At 45.0% G+C, this 25,932-nt stretch overlaps 1 protein-coding gene across 1 annotated transcript in view; it reads left to right on the top strand.

Annotated features, from left to right (window-relative positions):
- Nucleotides 1–25,157, top strand: part of POF1B (POF1B actin binding protein) — a 54,749-nt gene extending 29,592 nt beyond the window's left edge. The window contains exons 3-15 of the mRNA XM_070951806.1: nt 364–450; nt 4,345–4,530; nt 8,405–8,535; nt 10,692–10,719; nt 12,415–12,489; nt 13,084–13,176; nt 15,423–15,536; nt 16,874–17,026; nt 18,060–18,170; nt 20,272–20,400; nt 21,121–21,197; nt 23,930–24,047; nt 24,863–25,157. Coding sequence (XP_070807907.1) covers nt 364–450; nt 4,345–4,530; nt 8,405–8,535; nt 10,692–10,719; nt 12,415–12,489; nt 13,084–13,176; nt 15,423–15,536; nt 16,874–17,026; nt 18,060–18,170; nt 20,272–20,400; nt 21,121–21,197; nt 23,930–24,047; nt 24,863–24,883 — 1,323 coding nt within the window. The 3' untranslated portion in view covers nt 24,884–25,157. The remainder of the gene's footprint in view (nt 1–363; nt 451–4,344; nt 4,531–8,404; nt 8,536–10,691; nt 10,720–12,414; nt 12,490–13,083; nt 13,177–15,422; nt 15,537–16,873; nt 17,027–18,059; nt 18,171–20,271; nt 20,401–21,120; nt 21,198–23,929; nt 24,048–24,862) is intronic.
- The last annotated feature ends 775 nt before the right edge of the window (nt 25,158–25,932 follow it).

The raw sequence follows: 25,932 nt of genomic DNA, 5'->3' as shown, positions 1-25,932 counted from the left end.
ACAACTTCCGAAGGCAACTTCTGTTCCATCAGTTGATTGCTCTCACTGTCAGAAAATTCCTCCTTATTTCCAGGTTGAATCTCTCCTTGTTCAGTTTCCATCCATTATTCCTTGTCTGGCCTTTGGGTGCTTTGGAAAACAGGTTGACAGCCACCTTATCTCTGTGGCAGCCCCTCAAATATTGGAAGACTGCTGTCATGTCTCCCCTGGTCCTTCTCTTCACTAGACTAGCCATGCCCAGTTCCTGCAACCGTTCATCATATGTTTTAGCCTCCAGTCCCCTAATCATCATTTTGTAAAGTCAGATGCTTTGCAGTCTGCGAGAGCCTGTGTGTTAATAAGGAGTTGCTTTGTTACTTCCAGGAGCCACTGTCTCCACTTCTGAGAGGAGGGAATAATGTGATCTATGAAAAGACCATCAGGAAATACGAGCTGCTAAATCCAGAAGAGGTAAGAGATTCTCCCACCCCCATCATCCATCCATCCTTCCTTCCTTCCTTCCTTCCTTCCTTCCTTCCTTCCTTCCTTCCTTCCTTCCTTCCCTTCCTTCCTCCCTCTCTCCCTTCCTCCCTCCCTCCTTCCTTCCCTCCCTCCCTACTCACTTCCTTCCTTTTCCCTATTCCCTCCCTGCCTCCTTTCCTTCCTTCCTTCCTTCCTCCCTCCCTTCCTTTCCTCCCTCCCTCCTTCTTCTTTCTTCTTTCCCTCCCTCCCTCCTTCCTTCCTTCCCTTCTTCCCCACTCCCTCCTTTCCTTCCTTCCTACCTTCCCTCCCCCTCCCCTCCTTCCTTCCTTCCCTCCCTTCCTCCCTACTCACTCCCTTCTTACTCCCTCCCTCCCTCCGTCCTTTCCTTCCTTCCTTCCTTCCTTCCTTCCTTCCTTCCTTCCTTCCTTCCTTCCTTCCTTCCTTCCTCCCTTCCTCCCATCCTCCCTCCCTTCCTTCCTTCCTTTCCTCCCTCCCTCTCCTTTCTTCCTTCTTTCCCTCCCTCCTTTCTTCCTTCCCTCCCTCCCCACTCCCTCCTTTCCTTCCTTCCTTCCCTCCCCCTCCCCTCCTTCCTTCCTTCCCTCCCTCCCTACTCACTCCCTTCCTTCTTACTCCCTCCCTATCTCCTTTCTTTCCTTCCTTCCTTCCTCCCTTCCTCCCTCCCTTCCTTTCCTCCCTCCCTTCCTCTCCATTCTTCCTTCTTTCCCTCCCTCCTTCCTTCCTTCCTTCCCTCCCTCCCTCCCTCCCTCTCCTTTCTTCCTTCTTTCCCTCCCTCCTTCCTTCCTTCCCTTCCTCCCCACTCCCTCTTTTCCTTCCTTCCTTCCTTCCTTCCCTCCCTCCCTCCCTCCCTCCCTTCCTTCTGATGATTTTAAAGAGAAACCGGATGTTTAATTTGACCGTTGTGCGGGGGAGTTCAAGAGCTAAAGAGGACAGAATCCTCTTTCGGTTGTCTGAGCCCTTAGCGGGTTTCTTTCTCTATGGAGGTTTGCACCTTTGGACCCAAACACCTGCCGTCATTTGATCTCCAGGGCCAATGAAAACAACTTAGCCAATTGCACAGAAAGCTGGACGCTGCCCTTGCAACAAAGCTGCCCATTCACTAGGCGCCCTGCCCTTTCGAAACAAATGAATGCGGAGCCTTGTTTCCCCTGGCCCTCCCTTCTCCAGGAGCATCAAGTTGCAAGGTGTTCCCTTTTTAGAGACTCAGATGAACTCAAGAGGTGTTTTAAGACCACTTGACAAGTCTGTGTGTTGAGGAATTGAAAGGAGGGGCGGGGGGGAAGAACAGGTGAACAAGGAAACCCAAAGCATCGGCTTGTGTGAAAACTAGAAGACAAACATCCTTGTGAGGTCCTTGGTGCTTTCTGAGCGTGCTTATTTTCCTTTAGACATTTCATTACCCAACTCTGTAATACCATCCGTGCTAGAAGGGAATGGGGTTTGCTCTCTGTTTATATACCTTGCCCGTTCTATACACAGAGCAAACCCCCACTCCCTTCTAGCACGGATGATGTTACCTAGTTGGGTATTGAAAACTCTGCAGGAAAGCTCAGAGGGCGCCAAAGACCCCACAGTTCAACCCTGAGGAACCAATATTGTCTTCTGTTGGAAACATCCTTGGGATTCCCTGCCTTTCCCTGCAAAATTTCAGTTGAGAACAAAGAGTCTTTGCCAAGCTGCTTTTGAGGGAGCTGATCAGGATGGAAAGCTAGACAAATATTGGAAGCACAACTAGACATATACCATACTTTTTGGAGTAGAAGACACACTTCCCCCCCCCCCAAAAGAGGGTGGAAATGTTGATGCATCTTATACACCAAATACAGCCATTTTTGGCCTCCCGAAACCCCGCCCCGTGTGTCCCCTTTTCACCAGTTTGGAAATAGGTTCCCTATGGAGGAAAAAAAACCCAACAAATTTCCTATAAAGTTGTGTCTGCAGTAGGACTGAGTTCACACATTGAACCCGTTGCACAATAAGTCATTGTTGGCTGGGTTCACGCACGGCTGCACTCGGCTATTAGTTGTGTGTCCCAAAGTTGACTCACAAACCAGAGTAAGCAAACAAGCTCCGTGTGTAAACAAAACACAGCAATACGGTCAAAGTCAAATTCAAATAATTCAGAACTGCTTCATTATGCACAGCCGGCTTTATGTTGGAGTCAGTGTTGCTTGGCAGGGAATGCTGAGTGGAAGGCTTCTATCTAAAGTGGTGTGTCTCAACCTTGACAGAGAGAAAATGGGTGGACTTCAGCTTGAATGATGATTTCCCAGCCGGGGAATTCTAGGAGTTGAAGTCCACCCCTCTTCAAGCTGCCCAGGTTGAAAGACAATCTCTACAAGGATTTTGAGTGCCAAACTTACTGAAACTTGTGCCAAACTTTAGAAGGTGAGGATTCTGAGAAAGGGTCTACACTTCAATAGAATAGAATTCTTTATTGGCCAAGTGTGTTTGGGCACACAAGGAATTTGTCTTTGGTGCATCGGCTCTCAGTGTACATAAAAAGAAAAGAGACATTCGTCAAGAATCATAAGGGACAACACTTAACGATAGTCATAAGGTACAAATCAAATCATACTAGGAAACAAAATCAATATAAATCGTAAGGATACAAGCAACAGTCATGAGTGGGAGGAGATGGGTGATGGGAACGATGAGAAGATGAGAAGATTAATAGTAGTGCAGACTTAGTGAATAGTTTGACAGTGTTGAGGGAATTATTTGTTTAGCAGAGTGATGGCGTTCGGGAAAAAGCTGTCCTTGTGTCGTTCGGATGGTTTTGCTGGTTAACTACCACAATAAAGTTATTTAGGATAGGATAGGATAGGATAGGATAGAATAGAATAGAATAGAATAGAATAGAATAGAATAGAATAGAATAGAATTGGCATGGCATGGCATGGCATGGCATAGCATAGCTTTATTGTCACTTTGAATGTATATTAATTTGCATACATTAAAAATGAAATTTCATTGCATACAGTTTTTAAAGGGTCACCACCTCGTTTACCAGATGGATGGCCTAGGGAAGAAAGCTGTTACAGAATCTTGTAGTCCTGCTAGAAATACTTTGAAACCTCATCCCAGAGGGGAGCAACAGAAACAGACCGTAAAGTGGGTTTCTGGGGGTCTCTAACCATGCTTTGAGCTCTAAGCGCATAGTGCTTCTAAGCCGCATCCTAAATGAAGGGAAACGAGCTTCCTATAATCTTCTCAGCTGTCCTCACTACTCTCTGTATGGACTTTCTATCTGAGGCACTGATGCCACCAAACCAAACAGGGATGCAGTTTGTTAAAACACTATTTGAATTTGACTTCATTGTTCATTGTATAATTTTGACTTGAACGTTATTATTATTTAAACCCCAGGGTGTCCACTGGGTGGTTGGAGAAGGTCAGGATGGCCGTGCCTCTCTGAAACCTCACCTTCTTTTACCTCTTATTACAACACCCCCGGGAAAAGGGGAGGGTTTCCCAGCTTCCCTTCTTTTTAACACCCATCTCCCAAATCTGCATTTAGACCAGGGGTGAAATCCAGCTGGTTCTGACAAGTTCTGGCGAACTGGTAGCGGAAATTTTGAGTAGTTCGGAGAACCGGCAAATACCACCTCTGGCTGGCCCCAGAGTGGGGTGGGAATGGAGATTTTGCAATATCCTTCCGCCAGGAGTGGGGAGGGAATGGGGATTTTGCAGTATCTTTCCCCTGCCACGCCCACCAAGCCACACCACGCCCACCAAGCCACGCCCAGTAGTAAAAAAAATTTGGATTTCACCACTGATTTAAACATTCAGCACAAACTGGGTTATTAACATGAAGGATTTGCGCAAGAGATGTGAGCTTTCAAGAGAACCTCTTTGTCCTAGGAGAAGCACTACCAATACCTGCAGCAAACCCAGTCTGACCAGTGCCAAGTCAGCCAGCCAGTGGAACGAGTCCAAGTGGTTCAGCAATGCCAACATACAACCAATGCCTGCGACTCTACTCCCGTCCGTGCCAATGATGTGGGACAGAACAGCTTTAACAAAGTTATCATACAGACATGTGAACCGGTAAGCATTTAACCTATCCAACTTTGGCCACTTTAAGACGGGTGGACTTCCAACTCCCAGAATGCCCCAACCAGCCAAGTTGGCTGGGGTATTCTGGGAGTTGAAGTCCACAAGCCTTAAAGGGGCCGAGGTTGATAAACACTGTTTTGATAGAATCGAATACAATTCTTTTTTTAAAAAAAATATTTTTTATTGATTTTACAACAACACAACACAACATATAAAAACATCGACACACCGTATGTGTGTCTTTTTACATATCAGTTTCGTTCCTCTTACTTTCCACTTTCTACATTCCCCATTTTTCTCATTCTTTATTTTTATTTTTTAATTTTTTTAATTTGATTTATATGCCGCCCTTCTCCGGAGACTCAGGGCGGCTTACAATGTGCTAAGCAATTGCCTTCATCCTTTTGTATATTTATACAAAGTCAGCTTATTGCCCCCACAACTGGGTCCTCAATTTACCTACCTTAGAAAGGATGGAAGGCTGAGTCAACCTTGAGCCTGGCGAGATTCGAACCTGCAGTAATTGCAGGCAGCTGGTCTTAATAACAGGGTGCTTTAGACCACTGTACTATCAAGGCTCCTTGTCTTTATCTTTATCGTCCCTTTATTTCTAGTTTTATTCATTTACAATATTTTACACATTTATCACATCCTTAATTCCCTTTTACCTTCCCTAGTCTTTAGCCAATCATACCACTTATTCCATACTAGATAATATTCTGTATCTTCTTTTTCTTTTATTTCTTTCGTTAATTTATCCATCTCCACACAGTCCAGAATTTTCCTAATTGTTTCTTCCTCTGTTGGGAGTTTTTTTCACTTTTCCAGGACTGTGTGTAGTCTATCCTTGCCGCTGTAATTATATGCAGAATCAAATATCTAATTTCTTTACTGTAGGTTCTATTCAGTACAATTCTTTATTGGCCAAGTGTGATTGGACACACAAGGAATTTGTCTTTGGTGTATATGCTCTCAGGGTACATAAGGAGAATAAAATACATTCATCAAGAATAAAAAGATACAACACTTAGTGATAGTCAAGGTTACTAATAAACTATCAAATTGTGCTAGGAAACAAGTAAAAACAATATAATGGAAAGATACAAATAAAAACAATATAATTGAAAGATACCTGCAACATGGTTATAGTTAAGTATATATAACTATATATTATTATTATTATTATTATTATTATTATTATTATTATTATTATTTATTCAATTTATATACCGCCCTTCTCCTATTGGATTAATATATAGTATATACTATAACCTAATATGTAAGGTTATAGTAATAAGCGGGAAGAGATAGCTACTAGTAAGGAAGAGAAGAATAATAGTAATACAGTCTTAGTAAATTAGTTGTTAAGCAGAGTGATGGCCCTTGTGCCTAGGTGTTCTGTGGATGTTTTCTCCTTTAAAAGGGACTCCATTGTCTAGTCCCATGCATGGAAGAGTCCTCTTAGTTGTGTAAAGAGTCATTCTTTGCAGATCAAGTGGCTGTCAGGTTACAGCACCATCCGATCACATCTCATTTCTGAACCATTTTGCTCAAGTTGCAAGAATGGCCAACACCCAGGCTGGGGTGGGGTGGGGTAGGATGGGGGAAGGATGCTATTATTGCTCTCAGTTTCTGCAACTGAATTTATCAGGGAGTTAAAATCAGAAAAGTGTGCCACTGTTTGCCTCTAGCAAGAGGCAGGCGAATTTGCAGAAGCCGCCTCTGCAAGACGATTCATAACGCAGGTTAGCCACAAGTTATGAAACAAAATAAATGTAGGTGGAGTGCTTGGGAACAAAAAGGAGGAGGTTGAATTCTAATTAGGCAAACAGCAGCTTCGTCTCCTTTGAGAGGCTGAAGACGCATCGTGGGAAAACCAAGAAAAAACTGAGGGTTTTTTTTTTCTCCCCAAACCCTCCTCCTCCTTTAAAAGAGTGAAGAACAAAACTAAGAGAAAAGTAGAAAGAAGATATAAATTGTCTTCTTTAACTGCAGCAGTAAGGTTTTTAACTTTATTATGCTGTGAACATACCAGACAAGCCCCACCCCCAAAGCACCTGAGTTTTTAAAATGTTTGCATTTTCTTTTTATACTTTTGTTTTCCCGCCCCTGAAGTTTAAACTGCTTTATTGAAAAGTTGGGCTTGTTCTGCACCGTAAGCCATTAATCACGGTTTGAGGGGTCCTTGGTGCTCTCTGAGTTTGCTTGTTTTCTTGCAGAGGTTTCATTACCCAAACTGGGTATAACCCAGGGGTGAAATCCAGCAGGTTCTGACAGGTTCTGGAGAACCGGTAGCGGAAATTTTGAGCAGTTCAGAGAACCGGTAGCGGAAATTTTGAGTAGTTTGGAGAACCGGCAAATACCATCTCTGGCTGGCCCCAGAGTGGGGTGGGAATGGAGATTTTGCAATATCCTTCCCCAGGAGTGGGGAGGGAATGGGGATTTTGCAGTATCCTTCCCCTGGAGTGGGGTGGGAATGGAGATTTTGCAGTATCCTTCCTCTGCCACGCCCACCAAGCCACTCCCACCAAACCACGCCCACAGAACCGGTAGTAAAAAAAATTGGATTTCACCACTGGTATAACCTCATCAATGCTCTGCCTCATCACTGCTGTCAGCACTCATGATGTTACCTAGTTGGGTAATGAAATTATTGCAAGAAAACAAGCAAGCTCAGAGAGCATCAAGGATCCCTCATGTCAGCCCTGAGCTACAAATATTCTCCTTTATTAGTAATAGCAATAGCACTTAGACTTGTATACCGCTTTACAGCGTTTTACAGCCCTCTCTAAGCGGTTTACAGAGTCAGCATATTGCTCCCAACAATCTTGGTCTTCATTTTACCCACCTTGGAAGGATGGAAGGCTGAAACAACCTTGAGCCTGGTGAGATTTGAACTGCCAAATTGCAGGCAGCCAGCAGTCAGCAGAAGTAGCCTGCAGTACCGCACTCTAACCACTGTGCCACCAAGGCTCTATACTATACTTGTAGCAATAGCAATAGCACTTAGACTTATATACCGCTTTTACAGTGCTTTACAGCCCTCTCTAAGTGGTTTACAGAGTCAGCATATTGCTCCCAACAATCTGGTTCCTCATTTTACCGACCTTGGAAGGATGGAAGGCTGAGTCAACCTTGAGCTGGTGAGATTCGAACTGCCAAATTGCAGTCAGCCGGCAGTCAGCAGAAGTAGCCTGCAGTACCGCACTCTAACCACTGCGCCACCACGGCTCATAATCATGGTTTATCTGTCCCACTGACTGCCTTTGTACCATATATTGACTCCAAAGCAGGCAAACCAAGTTGCGAAGGAAGGCCAATATACGTGTCCCAGCATAATGTTGCAGGATCCAACCTGAGTCAGTCACTGGGACATCCTTCCGAGCTTTCGGACGCATGCTGGAGCCCATCCTCAGGGAACCTGTCTCTCTTGACACGTTCTGGTGAAAGAGAAGTTCCATGAGATGGGCTCCGGTACGAGTCCAAAAACTCGGAAGATGAAACCTCTGGTCCCAGTGACCGACCCAGATTTGGATCCTGCAAACCAATCTTGGATTGTTGGTGGCGAGAAGAAATTCCCCAACATGGAACTTGGTTTGCAGAAATCCTCCGCTGCAGGACATTCTTGCATTTTATTGATGCCTCGTGTAGAAAACAAGGGCATTGAAGAAATCATGAATCAAGCGAGAAATATTTGACAGGCACCGCAAGGGGAGATTGAGTGCAGAAAGTAGGTCGGTGCAGTGTGCAATCAAGAATGAGAGGAGAGCTTTAAAACAGCCATTTGCATGCTGAGGGTCGAACGTTGCTTTACGACCAGGGAATTAGAATGGTTCTAATGACGTCCTTTATGACCTCCTGACAGGTGAAGCGCATCCAGGAAACAAATGACCAGCTGGACTGCCGATACTTTGGGGAGCTCCTAGCAGAACTGCACCGCAAGAGCAACGACCTGTACAGCTGTTTGCTCCAGCATGTTGAGAAGCTGGGCGGAAGGTAGAGGCCGGGCCTCATCCTAGCTTGGAATTTGGAGAATGTTTGGCAGCTCTTCTTGGAAAGGAAGCCCAGCTACTTGCCTGAACAGCAGGCAGGCTGTGGGTCTGTTGGTTTGCAGCCATCCTGAGAAATGGAGGTGGATTAAGGTTTCCTGAACCCCGTTCAAAAATAAAATCCCCTTAAATCTCTCACCTTAAACGTCCTTGCTCGTTTCTGTGAATAGACACATAATCCCAGTCCTCGTATTATGGCTGAGCGTTGTTGCAATATTCTGAGTTTTTAGTTACAGATGGTCCTCAGTTAATAGCAATAACAATAGCCCTTAGACCAGGGGTGGGCAAATGTGGCCCTTTTACAACCTGTGGACTTCAACTCCCAGAATTCCAAGACAGCCAAGCTGTCTCAGGAATTCTGGAAGTTGAAGTCCACAGGTTGTAAAAGGGCCACATTTGCCCACCTCTGCCTTAGACTTATATACCACTTTATAGTGCTTTACAGCCCTCTCTAAACAGTTTACAGAATCCGCCTTTTGCCCCCAACAATCTGGATCTTCATTTTACCCACCTTGGAAGGATGAAAAACTGAGTCAACCTTGAGCCCTGTCATGATCGAACTTGTAAAATTAACCTGCAGTACTGCATTCAACCACTGGGCCACCAAGCTCCTAATAGCGCTAGCAATAGCACTTAGACTTGTATATCGCTTTACAGCCTTCTCTAAGTGGTTTACAGAGTCAGCCTCTTGCCTCCAACAATCTGAGTCCTCATTTTACCCACCTTGGAAGGATGGAAGGCTGAGTCAACCTTGAGCCTGGTGAGATTCGAACTGCCAAAGTGCAGGCTGCACTGCCTGCAGTACTGCACTCTAACCACTGCACCACCATAATTTTTTTTTAAAAAATTGATTTATATGCCATCCTTCTCCGGAGACTCAGGGCGGCTTACAATGCGTTAAGCAATAGCCTTCATCCTTTTGTATATTTTATACAAAGTCAGCTTATTGCCCCCACAATCCGGGTCCTCATTTTACCTACCTTAGAAATGGAAGGCTGAGTCAACCTTGAGCCTGGTGAGATTTGAACTTGCAGTAATTGCAGGCAGCTGATGTTAATAACAGTGCTTTAGTCTGCTGTGCCACCAGGGCTCTAATACCGGATGTTTTGTCGCTAGGTGATGTGGTTGCAAAGGGCAGTCTCCAGTTACCGTTATGAAATGAGGACCTTGCATGATGATTTCCCGCTGGCTTCCCCATTGATTTTGTGGGAAACTGGCAGGGAAGGTTGCAAATGGTGATCATGGGATATTACAGTGGCAGAAATCTGGTCTGGTGTCTAATAGCAATAGCACTTAGACTTATATACCGCTTCACAATGCTTATACAGCCCTCTCTAAGCGGTTGAGATATTATTGACCTCGGAAGGATGGAAGGCTGAGTCAATCATGAGCTGGTGAGAATCGAACTGCTAGCAGTGGGCAGAATCAGCCTGCTATACTGCATTCTAACCACTGCACTACCACTGCTAAGCACTCTGAATGCAATCGCATGACCAGCTGGAACTTCAGGGACTGGTTGCAAATACCACCTGTTTAGCACCATTGCAAGTTAGAATGGTCGCTGAACAAGTGTCATTAAACAAGGACCACCCATCTATAATTGCTATATACTGATTCCCCAAATCCTAGTAAGCCATAATTTGGTCATAGTTTGCTCGATAAATCGCAGTTGCCTGGGTTTTGAAGAAGTTTACTTAGCCATAAAAAAGAAGAGCCATCACTGTTCCAATCCTTGAGTGCCACCAGTTGGACTGCATTACAGGGAGGTGCATATTTTAACAAATGAACAAAATTGGAAGGGACCTTGTAGGTCATCTAGTCCAACCCCCCGCCCAAGCAAGAAACCCTACACCATTTCTGACAAATGCAGTTCAGTCTCTTCTTGAAAACTTCAAGCTTCATTTGTGGGTGGGTGTATTGTGTCTAAATATTTACATGTTATATTCCAGAGGCAGTCATACTTTTATTAAAGGTAACTTGGGATATAGTTTCCTCAGTTAAGTCAGAATGAAAGACTTACCATAACAGTGGTGGCGATAATTGTAATGTACTCAGTGGATAGAGAAAGGACAACGCTAATGTTTCCTTATGTTTCTCTTACAGAAGATGCGATCTGGAATCTCTGAATGATGTAAGTACCAAACAGTTTCCAGAATTTATAGAAATATCTGGGCTTTGTGCATTCATGAGCAAACAACGGCTAACTGTCTTTAAGTCTGGTTAAAATCCCAAAAATGAGAATAAAAGGCTGGTCTTAACCTGCCTGAATGGAAATCATGCTGATCTGTACATATAGTAGAGCTTATCTTTTTTCTTGAAATAGAATAGAACAGAACAGAACAGAACTGAACAGACAGCACAGGGAAGGGAAGGGAAGGGAAGGGAAGGGAAGGGAAGGGAAGGGAAGGGAAGGGAAGGGAAGGGAAGGGAAGGGAAGGGAAAATAGAATAGAGAATAGAGAATAGAGAATAGAGAATGGAATGGAATAGAGAATGGAATGGAACAGAACAGAACAGAACAGAACAGAACAGAGAATGGAACGGAACGGAACAGGGAGAAGGAGAGAAGAGAAGAGAAGAGAAGAGAAGAGAAGAGAAGAGAAGAGAAGAGAAGAGAAGAGAAGAGAAGAGACTTACTCTAGTCTACTCTACTCTTTATTGGCCAAGTGTGATTGGACACACAAAGAAATTTGTCTCTGGTGCATAAGCTCTCAGTGTACATACAAACAACAAAGTAATGTATCATAAGATACCAATAGGAGAAGGAAGTAGAAAAGATGAGAAGGATAATAGTTTACAGCCCTCCTGCATGGGTAAATAGACAAAAACAGTTGTAGTTGTTTTTTTCTGGAGTCCTAACTATCCATTGGACGCAGTGGCTCAGTGGCTAAAACGCTGAGCTTGTCATTGAAAGTTCGACAGTTCAGCCATTCGAATCCCTAGTGCCGTGTAACGGGGTGAGCTCCCGTTACTTGTCCCAGCTTCTGCCAACCTAGCAGTTCGAAAGCACGTAAAAAAAATGCAAGTAGAAATATAGGGACCACCTTTGGTGGGAAGGTAAAAGCGTTCTGTGCGCCTTTGGCGTTTAGTCATGCCGGCCACATGACCACGGAGTTGTCTCCGGACAGCTCTTTGGCTTTGAAATGGCTCTTTGGCTTTGAAATGGAGATGAGCACTGCCCCCTAGAGTCGGGAACGACTAGAACATATGTGCGAGGGAAACCTTTACCTTAAGTAGAGGAGCAGGTACGAAAGTATCTCTCTGCAAATTTTTTTTTTATTTATTTTAAATTTATATACCGCCCTTCTCCCTGAGGACTCAGGGCGGTGTACAGCCAGAATTAAAAAACATAAAATACAAATATTAAAAAACAATTAAAATATATATAAATTTGGCCCAAAATTAAAAATACAAACCAATTAAAACATTTAAAATTTCTTCTTAAGCCAGCCCGGCTTGCTGGAAAAAGTGGGTTTTAAGGGCATGGTGGAAGGCTGTGAAATCCTGAAAGCAGCTGGTATTTTTTCTACATTGGATAGGTGCTGTTTCAAAAGGGGCTTTTGGCTGACTTTGAGGGTCTATGACAATTCCCCCATGGCCAGCTTGCCATGGCCAACTTGTCATGGTCAACTCAACTGCAGGACAATTCGCTACAGCCAGCTCGTCGCGAGACAGTTTGCTGCAGGACGAGAGTTACACTAATATCAAAGCAATGGTGGAATAGAATCATCAAGGAAAGGATGCAAAAGGAGGATGAAGACAGGATGAGATGTGAATGGCAAGCTGATAATATGCCTTTTATTTCTTGGGGTTATTTTTTTCAATAGGCAGAGGATATTGAGAGCTTGATTCCTAAAGGGCTATCGGAGTCGACAAAACAGCAGATCCGTTACCTTCTGGAGGTAAGGGGGTTGCGGAGAAATTTGTGGAAATCGATGGAAATTGTGTTTAATTTCATGTAGGGAAGCCCTTTTTGGCCAGACCGCTACACACTAACACGCGGTATTGATGGCCTTTTGCATATTTATTTACTGTCCTCCTGTATGATGGATACCGTGTTGACGAATAAACAACTATATGTAAGCCCAAGAATGACACAGAAGAATCGAGCCAGAATTCAGTTCTTTTATTTGCTTACACACAACAGACAGAATCTTGCCAGAGTAAACCTTTACTGCTGTCACAGCAGTTGGATATTCCCTGGGAGCTTCATCACTGGAAGCTTTTCAAGAAGCTGTTAGAAATAATGTAGGGTCTCCTGCTTGGGTGGGGTGGAGGGTTGGACTAGATGACCTCTAAGGTCCCTTCCAACTCTGTTAATCGATGATGTTTTGCTTCTCACCGCTTTTCTCCCCTAGATATAGGAATCATTATCCCATCCTCGGCCTCCTGTCAGATGACTAAAAAGCTATGTCATCCACTGTTGATTTTGGTATTAAAACCTTTCTGCTCTGAAACCATCCTAAACAATCTGTTTTGCTGTCCATCTTTCCTAGATGAGAGCCACAGCTGATAAGTCCATGAGGCTGGTCCTTACCACCTTCAGTAACCTTCGAGAGGAGCTGGTCCACCTTCAGGATGACTTAGGGGTACGTAATTCTGTTGTTTGGAATGTGTCAAAGTGCGTTTGAACCAGGAGTGAAATCCAGCAGGTTCTGACAGGTTCTGGAGAACCGGTAGGGGAAATTTTGACCAGTTCGGAGAACCGGCAAATACCACCTCTGGCTGGCCCCAGAGTGGGGTGGGAATGGAGATTTTGCAATATCCTTTCCCCTGGAGTGGGGAGGGAATGGAGATTTTGCAATATCTTTTCCCCTGGAGTGGGGAGGGAATGGGGATTTTGCAGTATCCTTCCTCTGGAGTGGGGTGGGAATGGAGATTTTGCAATCTCTTTCCCCTGGAGTGGGGAGGGAATGAGGATTTTGCAGTATCCTTCCCCTGGAGTGGGGAGGGAATGGGGATTTTGCAGTATCCTTCCCCTGGAGTGGGTGGGAATGGGGATTTGCAGTATCCTTCCCCTGGAGTGGGGTGGGAATAGAGATTTTGCAGTATCCTTCCCTTGGAGTGGGGAGGGAATGGAGATTTTGCAATATCTTTCCCCTGGAGTGGAGAGGGAATGAGGATTTTGCAGTATCCTTCCCCTGGAGTGGGGTGGGAATAGAGATTTTGCAATATCCTTCCCCTGGAGTGGGGTGGGAATAGAGATTTTGCAGTATCTTTCCCTTGGAGTGAGGTGAGAATGGAAATTTTGCGGTATCCTTCCCCTGCCACGCCCACCAAGCCATGCCCACAGAACCGGTAGTAAAAAAAAATTGGATTTCATCACTGGTTTGAACTTCAGCCTTCCCTGAACTGGTGTCTCCCAGATGTGTTGGGACCTGCTGTTTGGAATTTACATTCCAAACACATCTGGGAGAGGCCAGGAGAGGAAAAGCTGCACTCAGATGGCACTTGTGATCTAGAGCCAGGATTCCTAAAGCAATTTCAGATTTTCAAGATGCTCTTCTTGTCAGTGCCTGTTTTTGAGAGTCCCCTGGATTTTGAGTGACATGCCTCCGAATTCTGGGTAGAAATAGCTGATCCTTTCTTGGATGGCGGAAATCAAAGCTGTGTCAGTCAATATTTCTCAAAGATTGTAAGGCAATCTTGCAGTTACTTTTCTCTCGGGACAAATGGAAGAATCTTTTGAGACCAGAGCATGGATAATAGGCGATTTAGTAAGTTATGAGCCGTTATGAATTTGGGACGTTTTTAATCAGAGATATTTTGCATTGTTTGTTAGTTGCATTGGAAACTCTGATTGATTCCTTTGTTCATTTCCCCCGTGCTTGTTTTTCAACAGCTGATTGTTGGAAATCCATGAAATTCTGCCTCTCTTCAGAGGTACAAAGGCAGGCTTGAGTGTCAGTGTGTCACAAAAGAAAAAGGGCATATGTTATGACTGACTTTATGGTTCAGCCATAAACTCAGCCTTTGGAGATCCAAGCATTACTTTTTTTCTGGATCACAAATGGAAATAGGAAAAGAAGGAAGGAAGGAAGGCAGGAAAGGAAGGAAGAAGGAAAGAAAGAAGGAAGGAAAGGAAGGAAGGAAGGCAGGCAGGCAGGCAGGAAAGGAAGGAAAGAAAGAAAGAAGGAAGGAAAGGAAGGAAGGAAGGAAGGAAGGAAGGAAGGAAGGAGAGGCAGAGAGAGGAAGGAAGGAAAGGAAGAGGCAGAGAGGAAGGAAGGAAAGGAAGGAAGAAAGAAAGGAAAGAGGAAGAAGGGAGGGAGGGAGGAAAGGAAAGAAGGAAGGAAAGGGGAAGGAATGAAAGGCAGAGAGGAAGGAAGGAAAGAAAGAAAGGAAAGAGGAAGGGAGGGAGGAAGGAAGGAAGAAAAGGAAGGAAGAAGGAAAGAAAGAAGGAAGGAAGGAAAGAAAGAGGAAGGAAGGAAGGAAGAAAGGAAAGAGGAAGGGAGGGAAGGAGGGAGGGAGGAAGGAAAGGAAAGAAGGACGGAAAGGAAAGAAGGAAGGAAGGAAAGGGGAAGGAAGGAAGGAGTGGCAGAGAGGAAGGAAGGAAAGAAAGGAAAGAGGAAGGGGGAGGGAGGAAGGAAGGAAAGAAAAGAGAAAGGAAGGAAAGGGAGGGAGGAAGGAGAGAGGGAGGAAGAAAGGAAGGAAAGAGGAAGGAAGGAAAGAGGAATGAAAAGGAAAAAGGAAGGAAGGAAGGCAGGGAGGTATATAGCATATGTAATATTTTTAGTGCATTTTTTTTTTTTGTAAACCGTGAGGCAAAGAGACAGACAGATCTGTTTGCACATAGCAAATAGAGTATTTTTAACAGCCTGTTTTTGGACTTTTACAGAAACTGGAAATGGACAAGATGCTGCTTGAGAAAGACCTGGCTTTCAAAGAAGCTCAAGTAAAAGAATATGAGATGATGTTGGCATCTGTGCGGGAGAATAACCGTCAGCAACAGGTGAGCGAGCTGTTAGTTGTCCACTTCTTCTCTTTCCTTACACCTTTCCCACCACTCTCTAGAAGCATCCTGTGTCCTAAGTAGGATAGCCTGAATCAGAGCATTGGTGCTTCAAGTGAGAACTCTTGAGTTGCCGATAAAGTAAACTCAGGGGTTGAAATGAGGGGTCCTTGTTGCTCTCTGAACTTGGCTGTTTCCTTGTAGACGTTCCATTACCCAACTAAGTAACATCATCAGTGTGAATAAGGAATGGGGTGGAGAGCAACCTAGTTTGGTAATGAAACATCTGCAAGAAAACTGTCAAGCTCAGAGAGCACCAAGGATCCCTCAACTCTGGATTGATTTCTTCAACGATCCATTGGATTTCTTGGTTGTCCTTGGTACGCTCAAGAGTCTTCTCCAACAGCAAAGTTCAAAAGCTTCATTGTTCTTTCAGTCTTGCTTATTTAAGGTCCATGTATGGTAGGATGGTCATTCGGAATTATTCCAAAGTGACCAGCATGTAGGAACCGTGGCCCAATGAAAATTGGGAAAATACAGATATACAAATGTAAATACGTTAAGCTAAGCCTTAAGGAATTACCATATTTTTCGGACTATAAGATGCACCGGAGATTTTGAAGACTTAAGAAAAAAAAAGTTTTTGCCCTCCCCAGGCCCCAGGAGCACTCTACAGGCCTCCCAAACCCTCTGCGAAAAATGGGCCCGTTTTTCACAAAAATGGGATGCGCAGAGGGTTTGGGAGGCCTGCAGAATGCTCCTGGGGCCTGGGGAGGGCAAAAACACAACACATGGTTTTGTTTTTTGTTTTTTTTTGCAAAAACAGGGTCCACAGAGGATTTGGAAGGCCTGCAGAGTGCTCCTGGGGCCTGGGGAGGGCAAAAACATGACACATGGTGGTTTTTTTTTTTTTTTTTTTTTTGCAAAAACAGGGTCCACAGAGGATTTGGGAGGCCTCCAGAGTGCTCCTGGGGGCTTGGGAGAGCAAAAACGCCCCCATTTTTGTGAAAAACGGGGCTGTTTTTGGCCTCCCAACCCCCCACACATATCACGCTTTTGCCCTCCCCAGGCCCCAGGAGCACTCTGCAGGCCTCCCAAACCCTCTGTGCGTCCTGTTTTTGTGAAAAACGGCCCTGTTTTTCGCAAAAACGGGACGTGCAGGTTGGGGTTTCGGGAGGCCAAAAATGGCTGTATTCGGTGTATAAGACGCACCAACATTTCCACCCTCTTTTAGGGGTGAAAAAGTGCTTCTTATACTCCGAAAAATACAGGTAAGTTCTCCCAGCTGGCAAAGTTATCTAAGACTGTTTCTTTTTGGCTGGGGTGGATTTTTGCAGCAAGCCCTCCGCGAATACACTCTGAAGTGCCGTTCGCTGGAAGAGCAGCTGTTGTCTCTCCGTCACAACGACAGCGACCGGGAATTTCGGCTGAAAGACCTGGAATATAGCAAACGAGCCTTGGAGCAGGAAATCCAGAATTTGAGACTTCAGGTAAGCCAATTCTCCTTTGGACAGTTGATGCTTGGAATTCCAAGGGCTACCCTTGAAAAAAGAGGAGCATCCCCATTAAAAAAAAGGGGGGGCAATGAATGGACACCCCCGTCTGTCCCAAATGGTCTCCTTGAGGGCTGCTTTCTTTTCTTCCCAAGTCATCCTTGGATCCAGAAGCGGCATAGTTACGGGAAATTAGATATGTTGCAGATCAGAGGTCGCGCTGTGAAAAAGCAAGTTGGGAATGGAACATACATGAACATTCGATCTAAGTGCATTTGATTTGAATTGTGATTCAATCAATTGGATCCCCATTGAAAAAAATATATATAGATTAGCAAAAGATTTTGGACAATGGTTGCTAGTTAACATAAACTTGACTGAGGCAGGGAAGAGAAAGGAAAAGGGAAGAGAGAAAGAAAGAGAAAAAAGGAAAGGAAAAAGAAAGAAAGAAGAAAGGGAAGAAAGAAACAAAGAAAAAGAAAGAGAAAGAAAGAAAAAAGGTAAGGGAAGAGAAAGAAAAAAGGAAAGGAAAATAAATGAAAGAAGGAAAGGAGAGGAAGAAAGAAAGAGAAAAAGAAAGATGGGAAGCAAGAAAGAAAGAAAAAGAAAGAAAGGGAAAGGGAAGAGAAAGAGAAAAAAGGAAAGGAAAATAAATGAAAAGGAAAGGAGAGAAAGAAAGAAAGAAGAAGAAAGATGGGAAGAAAGAAAAAAGAAAGAAAGGAAAAAGAAAGAAAGATGGGAAGTAAGTAAGAAAGAAAAAGACAAAAAAAGAAAGATGGGAAGGAAGAAAGAAAGAAAAAGACAAAGAAAGATGGGAAGGAAGGAAGGAAGGAAGGAAGGAAGGAAGGAAGGAAGGAAAGAAAGAAAGAAAGAAAGAAAGAAAGAAAGAAAGAAAGAAAGAAAGAAAGAAAGAAAGAAAGAAAGAAAGAGTTCCATAGAATAAATCTCTCATTATGTTGAGGTTGCTTTAAAGAACTGTTGGTGGGTTTTTTTTTAATTGCAGAAACTAAAATATTTTTCCTTTGCTCAGGCTTCCACCAATCCTCTGGGCCAGACCACCACTGATGAACTTTCCAGCCGCTACGTAGAGATGATCAACCAACTCAGAGAAGATAAAGACCGAGAGATCCGCACTCTGCGGGTAAGTTGGCTTCCTTATCAAAGATGCCTTATTGTTTGACTCTCTTTTAAGTTTTGTAGAGCTGGGCCCTCTATAAGTGTTGACACCTTCTTTGGCCTTGTCTGGTCTGGAACTAGTTGGGTTGAGGTTGTTGAACCACATGGATATCACAGAAATGTAGACTAGCTTAGGGCATTACAATGCATTCCAGAAGAAGGTAGTGGCAAACAAGTCCTACACCCGTGATGGCGAACCTACAGCACGCGTGCCACAGGTTGTACGCAGAGCCGTATCTGTGGGCACACAAGCATTGCCCTAGCTCAGCTCCAACATGCATGTGTGTGCCGGCCACCTGATTTTCAACCCTTCCGGGCCCACCGGAAGTCGGGACACAGGCTATTTCCAGCCTCCGGAGGGCCTCTGAGGGGGATGGGGAAGGCAGTTTTTGCCCTCCCCAGGCTTCTAGAAAGATTCTGGAGCCTGGGGACGGTGAAAAACAGGCCTACCGGGCCCACCGGGCCATCGCTTGCCAAAAGCGTGGGGAGCGTGGGGGGGGGGGGGTTGTTACTCGTGCATGTGCGGGTGGCTGGGTGGTGGGGAACATTGAATTATGGGTGTGGGTACACAGACGCGCAAATCTCCCGGGCTCCCCCCATTTTTGGCACGCGACAGCAAAAAAGTTAGCCATCACTGTCCTCCACTGTTATCAGGAAACTGCATAATGACATCCATCAGGGATCCAACTTCACTCAAAGGCATGGGGATGACATAGTGTTCCAATATCTCAGGGGCTGCCACAAAGAAGAGGGAGTCAAACTATTCTCCAAAGCCCCTGAGGGCAGGACAAGAAGCAAAGGGTAGAAACTAATCAAGGAGAGAAGCAACCTAGAACTAAGGAGAAATTTCCTGACAGTTGGAACAATTAATCAGTGGAACAACTTGCCTCCAGAAGTTGTGAATGCTCCAATACTGGAAGTTTTTAAGAAGAAATTGGACAACCATTTGTCTGAATTGGTATAGGGCCATGGTGGCGAACCTATGGCACGCGTACCAGAGGTGGCGCACAGAGCCTTCTCTGTGGGCACGTGAGCCATCACCCCAGCTCAGCTCTGCTGCGCATGCACGCAAGCCTCCTGCCGGCCAACTGGTCTTCAGGTCTCTGCCACGCATGCGGGGGGGGATGCGCATGAGCAGAGTGAGGCATATGCGAGGGCACATGGACATGCATGGGGTGCATGCGGAGAACCATGCGTGAATGCTCAGGGTTGGGGGGGCATGCACGGGAGCCGCATGCTCATTGCATCTTGGGGGTATATGCGCATGTGCATTCATGCGCATGTGCACACACTTTGGACACTCGGTCCAGAAAAAGTTAGCCATCACTGGTATAGGGTTTCCTGCTTGAGCTGGGGTCTGGACTAGATGTTGTGGCCCGTCAGCGGCCTGTGCAGATTGTAGCTGATTCGGACAGCGAGGAGGCTGGTGTGGTGCTGCGCCAGCAGCCTGTGCAGCTGGCACTCGAGTCGGACAGTGAGGAGGCTGGAGAAGATGTGGTGCCAGAGGCGGGGATTCAGCCAAGGCCTTCAGAACCTCCAGAAGCTCCCTCAAGTGAAGAGGACGAAGAGGAGGAGCCTCTTCTCGATGCACGGGCGCGCAGAGCTGCCAAAAGGCAGGAGTGGCTCCTCAGGAGGAGGTCTCCTCGAGAGTAAGGCTTGGGGCTAATTGGCCACTCCCTTAGTCTATTTAAGGAGGAACACTGACTGAAGCAATTTGCAGGGAACAACTTCGTTCACTCTCCTTCGTTCCTTGCTCTTAGTTCTCTGCAAATTGCTTCTGGGCTTTCTGCCAACCATAGTAAGATTACGATTATTTATTCTTTGGATTCTTGCAGGCTGTTAAGAAAGTTAATTAACAGCCTTTATTTGACAACGACTGATTTAATTTAGTAAACTAAGGTTTGTACAGACTTCGTGTGTGCTGCGTTCTTTGGGGTCCGTAGCTGGGGCAGAACACTAAACGACTTCCAAGGTCCCTTCTAACTCTATTATTCTCTTATATTTAAATACGGCAGAGCACTTGTTGATATGAACGCTTGTTGATATGAGCTTTGTTGTTTCTGTAGTGCTCGTTGTCTGAATTCCAGAAGGATTTCTCAAGGAAGCAAGGGAGCGACGCTGACCTTCAGATGAGGCTGCAAGATTTGATCCTCAAGCTGGAAGAGAGGGAGGCTTGCATCAAGCGACAGGAGGAGGTGAGTAGTACCACAGAGAGGGTTGGAGCAGATTCTTGGCTAGATCCCTAATCAAGGAACCCTTAAGGAGGAAATCACACCCCAACTGAGACTAGCAAGGCAAGCTACTGTATGTAAAAGCCAGCAAAGCGTCACTCACCCCTACACTGATTATGTCACCCATCTTGGTAATGAAACGTCTACAAGGAAAACAAGATCAGGAAAAACACCAAAAACTTGACTCTCAATCTCACTTTTCTCCTGAGATGGTGTCCATCAGTAGAATTTCATCCTTGTCACTCTTTAATTTACGTCTCCTTTCCTTAGGGACCTATTTTCAGCAAACTTAATCACTGTTAGGAAGATTCTGAATGGCCAGAGGAACCGCAGGGTATGAATCAGAGGTGAAATGCTCCCGGTTTGGACCGGATCGCCCGATCCGGTAGCGATGGAGGCGGGTGGTTCGGAGAACCGGTAGCAAAAATCCCTGCCCCCCACCCCCAATGCCCAGCTGAGCTGCACAATCATCAGAGGCTTTCTTTTATATTTTTAAAAGCATTTTTTCTACAACCTCTTCAGCCGAAAAAATGCTTTTAAAAGTTAAAAAAAAAAAAAAAGCCTCTGATGATCGCGCGGCTCAGCTGGGATCGTCAGAAACACTGGTAGGAAGTGTTGAATAGTCTATATGGGATGATGTCTTTTTGCCTGAAATGTTGTTTTTTTTAAAAAAAAATCTTTTAGGAAATCTTCAGATTGAGACAAGAAAAAATAGCCGTCAACCCATCGCAAGGAATCACAAAGACCATCATCACAAAAAAGTAATGCCATTGGAAGCAACTGGTTGTTTCTGTTTCTGAAAAGGTGTTATTTATTTTTTGGTACCAATCTTTCCGCCCCGATCAGCATCCCCAAAAGCCAGCAGACTTAAAAACAAATACAAACTTGACACCAGGCCATAACAAAACAGCAAAAGCTAAAACTTATTGAAAAAAAATGCCTTTACTGAGAATAAAGTATACAGAATGTAATTACTTCCCCTCTGGCAGGGTTTAATTTAGCTAAGAGTCACAATTACATTTCAAAGGAAAGGTTGAAATAGAAAAGGTTTCACCGCTTTTATCACAGTTAAATTTAAATTTACTAACGTTAAATTTGGACTCCCAATCAGCTGGAGAAAACCAAAATTATAAAAGGAAAGATATAAAAAAAAAATCAAAAGGAAAAAAAAATTAGAAACGGTGCAGGAATGTTTATGCCATATGTATCCTTCCATTTCTTCTAAATGTAGATAAATAAAATTATTATTTCATCAGATATAACTCAACTGGAACAGTTGGATTTTTTAAAAATAGGGTTGGGTGGAATCTGTGCACAAACTTTGTGTGTGTGTGTTTGACTCAGTCTTTTGACTAGTCGCTGCAGTTTTCTTGGCAAGATTTTGGAAGTGGTTTACCATTGCCTGCTTCCTAGGGCTGAGAGAGAATGACTGGCTCAAAGTCACCCAGGCTTTGTGCCTAAAGTGGGACTAGAACTCACGGTCTCCCAGTTTCTAGCCTGATGCCCAGACCGCTAACTCTAACTGGCTTTCAATCTAATTGTGGCAATTGTTGCAATAGACAGATTATAGTCCGGCTTTGAAGAATGAGAATAGGAATAGGAATAGAAATAAAAGAAAGAGAAATAATAGAAATAGAAATAATAGAAATAAAAATAATAGAAATAGAAATAGACCAGATCTTGGGAGTCTTCTAGTCCAGCCTTCTACTCAAGCAGGAGACCCTATACCAGTGATGGCTAACTTTTTTGCCGTCGCATGCCAGGAGCGGGGTGGGTGGGTGTCACGCGCAGGTGTGCCCACACCCATAATTCTCTGCGCCCTGCCCCCGCGCATGTGCGCGCAATCCCCCCCCACTGCGACCCCCGCTCCTGGCACGCGATGGCTCAGAGGCCCATTTTTCTCTCTCCCCAGCCTCCAGAGCCTTCCTAGGAGTCTGGGGAGGGCGAAAATGACCGGAAGTTTGCAAACAGGCCATTTCTGGCCTCCGGAGGTGAGAGGGCATTTTCCCCCTCCCAAGACTCCTAGAAAGACTCTGGATGCTGGGGACAGCAAAAAACAGGACTTCCTGTCCCACCGGAAGTTGGCAAATGGGCTGATTCTGGCCTCCGGAGGGCTTCCGGGGGTGGTGGTGGTGGGAAAGGCCGTTTTCGCCCTCCCCAGACTTCTAGAAAGGCTCCTATTTCTGGTGGGCCTAGAAGGCCTGAAAATCAGCTGAGCTCGCATGCCCACCGATATGGCTACGTGTGCCACAGGTTCGCCATCACAACCCTAGACCATTTCAGACAAGTGACTGTCTAATCTCTTCTTAAAAACCGCCAGTGATGGAGCGCTCATGATTTCTGGAGGCCAGCTGTTCCACTGGCTAATTGTCCTCACTGTTAGGAAATTCCTCCTCAATTCCAGGTGGCTTCTCTCCTTGATTAGTTTCCAACCATTGTTTCTTGTCTTGCCTTCTGGTGCTTTGGAAAATAATTTGACCCCCTCCTCTTTGTGGAAGCCCCTCAAATATTGGTCCTATCCTGTCACCCGTAATTCTTCTTTTCTTTAGACTAGCCAAGCCCAGATCCTGCAGCCGTTCTTTATATGTTTTAGTCTCCAGGTCTTTGATCATCTTAGTTTTGCTCTTACTCTGCCATCTAAGATCTACTTGAGACTCTAGAAAGGGTGCAGAGAAGAGCAAGCAAGATGATTAGGGGACTGGAGGCTAAAACATATGATGAACGGTTGCAGGAACTGGGCATGGCTAGTCTAGTGAAGAGAAGGACCAGGGGAGACATGATAGCAGTCTTCCAATATTTGAGGGGCTGCCACAGAGAGGAGGAGGTCAAACTATTCTCCAGAGCACCTGAAGGCCAGACAAGGAATAATGGATGGAAACTGAACAAGGAGAGATTTGACATAGAAATAAGGAGAAATTTTCTGACAGTGAGAGCCATCAACCCATGGAACAGAAGTTGCTGTCAAGTTTCAAGGTCGTCTCAAATAAATTGCATTTCAAACAAAGTCTTTGAAGAAAAACTCCTATTTATTAAGCACGGCATTCTAAACCCGACTACAATCGAAGCCAACACTGACTTCCAGCCCCAAAACACTCCCTTTCCGTTCCCCACTCCCCTGCACTCATTGGCCATCTTCCAAGTCATTCTACCCCTAATCTACTCCAGCTCAAAAGAATTTCCCCCCCTCCCATCCCATCTCCTAGGGGATATTATCTCCAGGGAAAATAAGTAGGTGAAAAGTCAAACATCCCTTTCCAGACGCCTTCGCTTCTCCTTCTTATGTCAGCACTAGAGTAAATGCAGGTTGAAGTGCTGACAGTTGCCTTCGGAAGTTGTGGGAGTTTCATCACTGGAAGCTTTTCAAGAAGAGACTGGACTGCTAGCTGTCAGAAATCTCCTGCTTGGGCGGGGGGTTGGACTAGATGACCTACAAGGTCCCTTCCAACTCTGTTAATCGGTTAATAATTGTTGACGTTTTGCTTTTCTCCCCCAGATACAGGAATCATTATCCCATCCTGGGCCTCCTGTCCGATGACTACAAAGCTACGTCATCCCCTCTTGGGGAAACCCAGACGATCGTGATTGAAAAAACTGGAGAAACCTGGCAGAAGGTAACTTCCCCTGACATAAGGTCTCCCGCATCCTGTTAGAGGTGGAGGAGCTTCAGGATCTGAGCCTTAGGATTTGAAAAGAGGGGAGGTCGTGGGAGGACAGTAACCAAACTCAAAACTACAGGTAGCCTTCGACTTTACGACCGTTTGTTTAGAAACCATTCGGGGTTACAACGGTACTGAAGAAAGGCATTTAGGGCTGGTCCTCGCAGATACGACCATCGCAGCATCCTCCACGATCCCATGATAAAAATTCAGTCTCTTGGCAAATGGCATTTATTTGCAATGGTTGCAGCATCCCAGGGCAGTGGTGAAATCCAATTTTTTTTTACTACTGGTTCTGTGGGCGTGGCTTGGTGGGTGTGGTGTGGCTTGGTGAGCGTGGCAGGGGAAGGATACTGCAAAATCTCCATTCCCGCCTCACTCTGGGGCCAGCCAGAGGTGGTATTTGCCGGTTCTCCAAACTACTCAAAACTTCCGCTACCAGTTCTCCAGAACCTGTCAGAACCTGCTGGATTTCACCTCTGTCCCAGGGTCATGTGAAATCTGGATTCACTTAATGACCACACGATGGCAGAAAGATTAGCCACCATTGCTCTAAGGCAAGGGCGGAAAAGCATTATTACAGGTTGGTCAGAAAACCTCCAAAATTTTACTAATTGCTATTTGGCCTTGAAGGCCAACGCCTTAGATCAGAGCTGGACAAAAATACCCAAAAAGTTCAGGCTAAATAATAATTGATCAGTAATTGGCAGATATCCTAGCAAAGAAATGGAGATGAACAACATGTCCTATTTTTTTCCTTCCCCCAACAGGAATCGTTTGCTTCTGATTAGAGATCCTCTGGCTTCTTTCAAGAATGATCAGATCTACTGGACAAGTTGTGGCCTGATCAGAAGAGTCTGCACAAAATGAATATCGTTGCGTTATTATTGTTTTGCTTGCCTTCATGTAACGCTTAAAGTCTGAGATAATTCTGGCTCCGTCAGGGGTTGGAAGAAGTTGTGAAAACACACACAGTACCAAAGGCAGCGTTTGAACAAGTTATTCGCAGCAGTTGGGTTACTGCTTTCAAACTTAATGGGTCAACTGAAGCGATGGATGGATGGATGGGGATCAGGAAGGGAGGTGGGCTGGGGAATCCAGAAATCACGTTTATGCTAGCCAAGCTTCTCTCTTCCCCCTTTTTTACTCCAAAGATCTGAGAAACTATATCCGATACCTGCCTGATGCTTCAGTTTGCAGAGATCAATAATTACTGAATAAATGTTTGTTTGTTTTTTCCTTTATTGGAAATGTTCAGTCCATTACCAATATTATCTAGGAATTGGTAGAGATTCTCAGTCATCCAAGTCATGGTTGTCCCAGATGCTTTTTTTCAAGAGGCAACTGTGGACTTTCTTGTTTTTCCTTTTGAAGACGTTTCGCTTCTCATCCAAGAAGCTTCCTCAGCTCTGACAGGATACTGGGGAATGGAAGGATTTATACTCCTTGCAGACAGCTGGTCATTGGCATCCTTTTAGAGAGTCGTTGAGGCCGCTTGGAGGTTTATCTGTGTCATCAGGGATGACTTGAGTAGTGCAAATGGGTGTGGAGCCTTCATTGAAGCTGACGCAAGGAGTATAGCTGAAAGTCTACACACCAAAATTTCCACTGCTAAGCAAGACAGACTTTTAGCTGCACAATTTGGGATGAACACCCTTTGAATGGTGTGGGTGTAGGAATGGATTTCCAGAGGAACCAGAAGCACTACTCAGGTGACCCTGAGGACGCAGATAAACCTCCAAGTGCTTCAAAGACCCTCTAAAACAATGATGGCTAACCTTTTTGCCATCGCGTGCCGGGGTGTGTGTGTATGTCACCCGCATGCATGCACAACCCCCTC

Source organism: Pituophis catenifer, unplaced genomic scaffold, assembly GCF_029215685.1.
Source record: "Pituophis catenifer annectens isolate HBS135680 unplaced genomic scaffold, rPitCat1.0.hap2 SCAF_11, whole genome shotgun sequence".
NCBI lineage: Eukaryota > Metazoa > Chordata > Lepidosauria > Squamata > Colubridae > Pituophis > Pituophis catenifer.
Note: the sequence above shows the minus strand (reverse complement) of the source record. Positions and strands in the feature narration are given on the sequence as shown.